Source organism: Dreissena polymorpha, chromosome 11 (assembly GCF_020536995.1).
Source record: "Dreissena polymorpha isolate Duluth1 chromosome 11, UMN_Dpol_1.0, whole genome shotgun sequence".
NCBI classification, from domain to species: domain Eukaryota; kingdom Metazoa; phylum Mollusca; class Bivalvia; order Myida; family Dreissenidae; genus Dreissena; species Dreissena polymorpha.
The window spans coordinates 76,890,643-76,899,457 of record NC_068365.1 but is presented as its reverse complement, the minus strand read 5'-3'; the positions used below and the strand labels follow the sequence as shown (position 1 = coordinate 76,899,457).

The following is an 8,815-nucleotide window of genomic DNA, read 5'->3' as shown; positions in this document are numbered from 1 at the left end:
ATAATTGGTCAGTAACCAGATTTTTACTAACTGTTTTGATCTGTTAATTATTTTCATCTCAATTCAACTGTGTAAAATGCCCATAATATCACTTTAAAGGGGCCGTCCAACAGATAAAGCGTCGTATCGACGCGATTCGGGATTTTGGGGAACTACGAGAATTGCTTATATAGCTAAACAATACATCCTATTTGTATATTAGCTTGGATTGTCGAGTGGTCTAGGCGGGAGGCTTTTTACTCCAAGACTCCAGGAATCCAAGGGTCAATGGTTCGCGCCCTGTTGAGGGTAACTTTTTTCCTTTTTTTTAAATTGTATTCTTGTTTTTTTACTGGAGATTTTTTGTTCAAATGTTTAAAACTATCAATATAAAGCATTTAATGACAAGCTTCAATACATGCCAAAATCTGTTTGACGGCCCCTTTAATAGACATAACAATCTCGCTAATATTCAAACAGTGCATCATGACATTCACTATGATTTTTAAACGTGAAGTGAAAGTGAATTGAAAACCATGTATTTTGTTCATTCTATGTATACATCACATATAAGAATATAAAAAAGATTACAAGGCTGTGTTTTCTTTTTTCTGGACATGTAAATTAACACAATTTAATGTGTATACATGTAATAGCTATGTTCTGAATTTACAACTGAGTACAACACACATACGCACACAGTATAACACGTATTCGCTACAACGAAAAGTAGACTTGCAAGTTGAACTCTATGCATTACTTACAAATTTAAAAGTTGGTTCATAACAATATTTTCATCACACGATACAGTTACATGTACATACAGATCTTTGTACACAATTGATAGCCGTTTACAACATTTCTCAACAGTGTTAAGTCCTTCATTTAAATATCTTTTTCTCGCTGATTTAAACAAAGATCCTTTTAAAAGATTTTCCGTGTTGTTACTATCTCTTTGGTGGGGAAGGGCGTAGTATCGACCGATGTTCTGGTTTTCCCTTTTAAATGGTATCATCGCTGCCTTTGCTCTAATTTCAATGTCATCATCCGTCCCTCCCCACCCGAAGTAGGCGTTACTAAACCCGTTCAGTTTCTTATAATCCACGCCCCGTAAGCTGATAACACCGCCCACATACGTGGAATAAGGAAGAGCCTTGGCAATATTCACCTTCGCGTATTTCGTGTTGAATGCGGACATGTGTTTAGGAGACACGTCGCAATGGTATGCAATTCTGTCATCTAGAGGAATAAGGTCGACATCATGGAAGACAAAGCAATCATATTCGCTGATATTGTTTGCCAATAAGAACCCCATGTTCATGAGGACTCCTATGTTGAACGTGGTGGGTAGCGACAGTTCTATGACAAAGATTCCGTATTTCAGCTGCTGCCTCTGTAGAATCCTGTGCAGATTGTTGATGATAATTTTCAGATGCTGCTCTCTGTTGCGATACGGTATAATAATCACAGTACGTGTCAATGGTTCACAATTTTCAGGTTCGTAAAACCCGCCTTTTTTTACAGGAAGAAAGTCGTGCGTATTGAGTACATTCAAAGGTAAATCGGTTAATATGTCTGGTTTAGATATATTAAACAGTTCACCTTTTAGTAGCAGTTCGCGTTTGCACTTGTTTGATATAACATTCAATATTGTTTGTTCTACTGAAGACAGGTTATTGGGATGTGGATTTCCATTTGTCGAAGTTGCCAATCGAATGTCTTTAAGCGACGGTTTTGTCTCGTGCTGAAAGAGCTTTGGGGTAACATAGGTGTACAAACCAATCACGATAGCACCTGCCAAAACTAGCAACAGGAATTTTCGCATTACTAAGCAATTACCTGTGATATATTAATTGGTACACGTCGGGCGAGCATCTTCGCATGACACGAAATTAATGTCATCACAATTATGACACAATGAAAAAAAAAGTTTAAATATTTGATTAACACTTATAAGAAGGTAATAATGACCTTCAGCAAATGATATTTGCCAATTGAGACTGTATCTTCATTATGATATCATGATAACACCAAGACAGACAGCCTTCAAAGAATGCCGCAATCTTTGCATATGTCCCTTTAGGAGAATACTTGTCGACGAAACTTACTGGAGTTCTATTCTCTAAACACGAGATTAAACGTTCTATATTTTGGTGTCTTTGTGTGCATCATTTCACCATGTGTGACGTTTCATCCATTATGGTTGTGTAATGAAGATTCTGATTCCTTAGTGTGTGTGTTTTGTTTTCATTAAAACAACACTATAGCAATTTCCGTTGTTATATCCGCGTGTATTCGAAATGGTCCTCTTAAAAACCGATTTGGCTGCTTAAAACATTCGCTTGAATATTCACAGTGTTGCAATACGTCCTTTTTATCCGTTCATGACATTTCAACGTCACTTATTTAACCATAAAACACTTCGGACATCTCAAATAGTTTCGTTTCTAGAGTTACTCCGATATCCGAGTCGTATTGAAATAGTAAAAAAAAGAGTCAAAATGCACGTTGTGGTGAATACAGATAAAGAACGGAAAATTACACACTAAGTTTTCAAACCACTGTCTCATATGTAACAACTGAAAATATTTATCTCGCTAACCATAATCAAAGTTGTTCTTTTATAAGAGACATGTAAATCCAAATGCTTAACACAGTTCATTCGGCGACAATGAAATCGTTATCAATTTCCTTCACCTCGTAAAACATGTTTAAGTGGATAGATTAGACAACATGTCGCATGAGTAACATACTCTTAACCTTGCATACGATTTAAGAGAATGCCTCCGTCCTTAAAGGGGCCTTTTCACAGATTTTGGCATTTTTTTAACTTATTCATTAAATGCTTTATATTGATAAATGTAAACATTGGATCGTAAAAGCTCCAGTAAAAAATTAAGAAATTTTTTTAAAAAGTAAAGAACATTACCCGGAGCAGGTTTCGAACCAGTGACCCCTGGAGTCCTGCCAGAGTCCTGAAGTAAAAACGCTTTAGCCTACTGAGCTATTCCGCCGAGTACACATTCTTGACGTATTTTATACCATATATAAGCAATCTTCTTAGTTTCACAAAATTTAACGACAAAAAACCAGAACTCTCCAATTATTCAATCGTTCGCGTTGCAACGCTTTATAAATTTTAGGTTTTAAAATCGTCAAAAGATGTATATAAATGGCTATATTAGAGCATGGTTAATGTTCAGTATTACTGTTTCTTCACAAATATCATAACTAAAACGAAAACTACGAATCTGAAACAACTTTTTTTCAATTTTTGTCAATTTACCAAAGCGTGAAAAGATCCCTTTAAGACATTTGAAGTACCGTAATTAGCATATAATCTTTATTTAGAACTTGTATTTTTGTTCCTGTATGTTTGTTTAGCTTGTGTGTTATGTTATATGCACTTCAAGAGATTGCTCAGCCCGCAAAGGGTGCTCCATTTGTATTACTTTGCATTCTAGTTGGATGAACAACATATAACAACACAATTCGATACTCAATAAACTAAATAATAGTTTAACGCCGTATTTAAATGCAAATGCTCAAAGTAAGACAACATATAAATTTTTAATTTTAGCAATCAAAATAAATATCGTTTGACACCGTATGCCCGAAAAATCCTTTGCAAACTATTGACCTATATTTTTGTAATTCAAAGATATAAGCGACATCGTTAAAAGCAAAAAACATAAATATACTAGATATATTACAAACACGTCATATTTGGACGGTATAAGTTGCGTCGTGCGAAAATTGGTCTTATGCAATATACTGCCTGCTTCGTTTAAGACCCGTCTGCGCATCCTGGTCAAGTGCTACCTTGTCCGCTAACGAGACCATGGAACCTTGAGTCAAGTCGATATATAATTACCTTATATTCACAACGATTAATTCAGTTTGCAACTGCATATTTTTTAAGTTCTTAAGTTTCTTACAATTTTAAGCAAATAAACACTGTATTGCCCAGTTAATTGGAGCCAATTTCCAGGCAGTGTTACACAATAATCACATGGGTATTTAACTGCAACAATGCAAGCACAGGTATAAATGAGTTTTATAGAGATGTAACAATTCTTATTGTTATATTGGTTTTACCACTATTTGTAATTTCTGCAAAAATAAAGATAACAAGAGCTGTCTCCATAGGATGACATATGCCCCCTATAAAACGCTTTGATAGAAGTTATGAGCATTTTTCGAAACCTAAACGCATTTTTCGAAACATAAACGCAGACCCTAAGTTCAAGGTCAATATCACAGGGGTCAAAAGTGTGTGCTTATGGAAAGGCCTTGTCCATATACACATGCATACCAAATATTAATGGTACATCTGAAGCGACAAAGAGGTTATGAGCATTTTCGAAACCTAAACGCAGAGTGTGACGGACAGACGGACATAACGTAAATATGAATTGGATTTGTTTCAATTTAAGGACTTTTAATAAACGTATTCTAGTATAAACAAATGAATACGATAGTCGTAAGGGTTAGTGAACATATCGGCAATAACAGGACAATTGAATTGTGAGCATGAAAACTACTTAGTCTAGACGTCTGGACGTAAATCGTATCTCTTTTTCGGGGCATAACTTGACCCGATAAAGTAGATAGATCTTAGCGGCGGAAGGGTCACAAGAACCATAACTCTTGTTGTCTTGTTTTAAATTATTGCCCTTAGATTCTTTATAAATACATTTTTTCGAATAATACCTTGACACGTATAAAGATATACTGACTTGAACTGTATTAGAAAATAGAACATTAATCTTGCTTCCATATATTCCAAATATGTTGAGCTATTCCTCTGTGCTCATGTTTGTACTTATAATTTAAATTTATCACGCATTGAGAATATAAGGTATCAACTAAGAACATGAAATGGAGGTATTTCTGATTAAGAGCTCATGAGCTTTAAGTCTTCCTTTTCGCATTTAAGAGTGCTATTTCCCGTATTGTATGTATTTGCTATGCTGACCGGAGGATAACTAAATTATGTCTCAACCTTAAACTTCGTTGGTAGACTGAAACCATTATGGGGAAGTGCAGTGCTCAAGAGCCATAACTCTTGCTTGTATTTTCGTTGTCCATTGCTCTTGATTTCATACTTACCTATTGTCCGGTGAATATCTTGAAAATTTTATAGGTATTAGCTTGCAACTTACTCCTTATGTAGATCTAATAGAGGGGATGTGCAGTGACAAATTGTCATCACTATTGCTTCAATTTTTAATGATTTGTCAACGTAACTTATTTAACCATAAAACACTTCAGACATCTCGAATAGTTTCGTTTCTAGAGTAACTCCGATATCTGAGTCGCATTGAACTAGAAAAAAGAGAGGCAAAAAGCTGGTCGTGATGAATACAGATAAAGATTGGAAAATTACACACTAAGTTTTCAAAACACCGTCTCTTTATGTAACAACTGAAAATATTTATCTCGCTAACCATCATCAAAGGTGTCCATTAATATGATACATGTGAATCCACATGCTTAACACAGTTCATTCGACGACAATGAAATCGTTATCAATTTCGTTCACCGCGTAAAAACATGTTTGAGTGGATAGATAGACCACATGTCGCATGAGCAACATACTCTTAACCTTGCATACGATTTAAGAGAATGTCTCCGTCATTAAAAAAATAGAATACCGTTAAGAGCATATAATCTTTATTTAGAACATACTCCTCTGTGTTTGTTTAGCTTTGTGTTTGTTATATATGCACTTCAAGAGATTGCTCAGTCCGCGAAGGGTGCTCTATTTGTATTACTTGGCACTGTAACGTAGTTGGTATTTATAAATTAATAATTGTAGAAAATATTAATAAATCTTTTACCACAACAACCATAATTTCATAAATAGGATTCTTGAATTTTGGAGATTATTTATAGATGTTTAATTATAAAGAATATAATGTAATATATGTTTAATTATAGAGAAAATAATGTAATTAAATAAATTATAGAATCTTAATTTAATATTACCAAATCTTAAGAGAACGTAATAGTTGACATTAAAATGTACTTAAAGATGTCAAAAGAATAGTTATGAAACACAGTCCGGATATAATTATTGAAAAGCCATCAAAAATATTCGTTGATATGGTCAATAAGATAATTTCTGTCTAGCACCTGCTAGCTTCATTATATCGGAAGATAAGAGAGTCGGTCAACCGACATATTTATAATTGCCAAACAAAAAAATATACAGCCCGTTTTGTCAATTTTGGTTTCTCATTTTTCTAAAAAGGAGACTTAGCTTGACAATCGAGTAGAGCAGTCACGTTTCCTTGTCGTTGCTGCCATATTGGCCGACGTGCTGTAAAATTGTATTTCACGAACATTAGCCAGCGTTGTATTAGAAAATATTCAACAGAAATAAATCGCGATGAAAAGAGAAATGAATTTTGTTTGTTACTGTGTGTTCTCAACGAACAATGTGTAATTATCTTTATACACAGCCTTCTTGTTGGATGAACAACATATTACAACACACAATTCGATACTCGCTGAACTAAATTATAGTTTGACGCCGTACAGAATATTGAGTCATGTCAGGTATATAATAACCTTATATTCACAAAAAGATTATATCAGTTGCAAATGCATATTTTTTTCAACTTTCTTACGATATAAAGTTAACAACATATATTGAAATACGAAAGGTCCAATATAATTTTACTGCATGTGCACGTTGCAAAGTAAATAAGCTTCAAAATATTTGGTCGTTTTATATTTTTTTTTGCGATAACAAAACAGATATCGTAACGACAGATCGTGTAGTTCATAATGATATAGCTGCAAAAAATAACGTTAACGCGAGAGTGGAAATATATACATGATTTAACTTTTGATTATACATCAAACACTTCAACGGCATCCGGTTGATAATTGCGTAAAATGTAAACCACTTTGCTGTAATACAATACGAATGGTTGACATTATGATTGATGCCAACACTTTATGGCTTCAGTTCATCGTTATAACTCCTATGTTTGTAGTTAGAAAATAAGTGTTTTATCCATAATGTGCTGTGAGGCCTAATCACGCAGAATGTGAAGTCACATCTGTAGGTCCTCATTGAAAAAGAAATGATTTATTGCAAACATTCCTGATTTCTTTAGTTAAAGTAGCATACTTTATTTTGAATATATTTCATATGAAGTGCTATACACTACAACAATACCATTTATTTTGTTATCTTCATATAGCAATGCCATATCTTTGTTATCTTCATGTTTTTATGTATTATTTATTGTGTTAATCTATGTTATCTCCATCCTTTGTGCTCAGCTGAGCTAACAATTATAATAACAATAATAAATTAATTTTACAAATGATCATGGACATAAGTTTGACATTATGTTAAATGATGGGGTTGCAATAAAAAAAAAGCATAAAGCAAATAATTTTTAATTTTGAGTAATCAATTTAAATCACTATAAACCCAGTGCACTTTATCTTCATGCAATGACTCTTCATCTAAAATACAAGAGTTGTAGTATTCATAAATATAGATTAAGATATATAGTAGTCTTTCATTGTTTCTATTATAGATATTGGTCTTACATGTTGTTTGTGTATTATATGTTCCCAAACGGTTATATAATTATGTGCTCTATTTAAAAAAGGCAATTAAACATACAGAAGTGGACTTTGATGTCCGTTTTAGATTAAACCTACATTATGCGTAAAACTAATACATTTGTGAAAACAGCTTGGAGGCTTTAGTGCAGTGTATTGACTGTGATAATTGTCGGCCTTTTCAATCGTGCAATTTGGCAACTTAGCAAACACAGCAAAAATAAACGGCAGAAGGCAGCCAAAAAGGCATAGCATGCTATATTTGCATGTTCATATACATTCATACTCAATAAAAATTCCTATTTTAATTTCCCCCACTATAGATGTTTTCATTTACAATCCAAATGCTCACACTATTCACTGCATACAAAAAACATCCAAGTGGACCTTTATTTAACTTACGTTTTTCAATCAATTAAGAGTGCTGTTTTTCCAAATAATATTGACATAATTAAAGTCCCATTCTAAAAGAAGCCCGAGTTGCATCCGTTTATTTTTTACATGTATTTTGACTGGATGGTTAAACATGGGAAGAATTCTTAATAGGCCGATGAATGATGAATTTAAAGGCTGGAATTCTTTATAAGGAACAATTTGAAAATCATAAGAATATTCGAACATGTGCACATTTCATTTATTATTCCTAAGGAATAAATGAATCTCCCTATGGCATAAAAATCTTCCTTTAAAATTCATATATCTAAGGAATAAATAAACATTCCTTACAGGAATTTTTTACTTGAGAACCTAATGGTGCGCCACTTAAAATAACCTACCCTGTCATTTGAGGAATGTATAGCCGCTCCACATGCAAGTCCACTCAATGTATTGATCCACCATAAAATAAATGTATCATCAAATGTTCTCTCAGCTGACTTATCAGTTATTTATTGAACAGATTTATCTGCATCTGTATATAAATCAATTCTGATACGTGAGAATTGTGATCACAGCAGGCATCAATAAACATGTTTAAAATTCACCAGATAAATATGTTCAAATAAAGAAGGATAAAACTAGGCGCAAAGACTCACCGAAAATCCTAAGCATGAAAACAACAATACTGGGTATATATATATATGACCTCTAACTTACATGATGATCTGAAAGACATCTGAAGTATAATTGAGTATTTGTAGTTGTTACAGAGAAATATAATTGCTACATGCAAACTTCGAAAATAATTTCAACTTGCACATAACCACAAGTACAAAAGGGCATAATTTTGCTTCAAGGCTGGTAAGTG

General features: G+C 33.5%; 2 protein-coding genes across 2 annotated transcripts in view; one reads left to right on the top strand and one right to left on the bottom strand.

The window, feature by feature from the left end:
- LOC127850437 (uncharacterized) overlaps nucleotides 1-8,815 on the top strand; it is a 206,112-nt gene that overhangs the window by 10,964 nt on the left and 186,333 nt on the right. The window lies entirely within an intron of this gene.
- On the bottom strand, nucleotides 613-2,221 carry LOC127850430 (beta-1,4-galactosyltransferase 4-like). Its single transcript, XM_052383461.1, has one exon. It carries the CDS (start codon nucleotides 1,802-1,804, stop codon nucleotides 740-742), a length of 1,065 nt encoding a protein of 354 aa, XP_052239421.1. The 5' UTR covers nucleotides 1,805-2,221; the 3' UTR covers nucleotides 613-739.

Coding starts and splice junctions, on each gene's coding strand:
- LOC127850430 (XM_052383461.1), bottom strand. CDS start 1,804: ATGCGAAAATTCCTGTTGCTAGTTTTGGCAGGTGCTATCGTGATTGGT.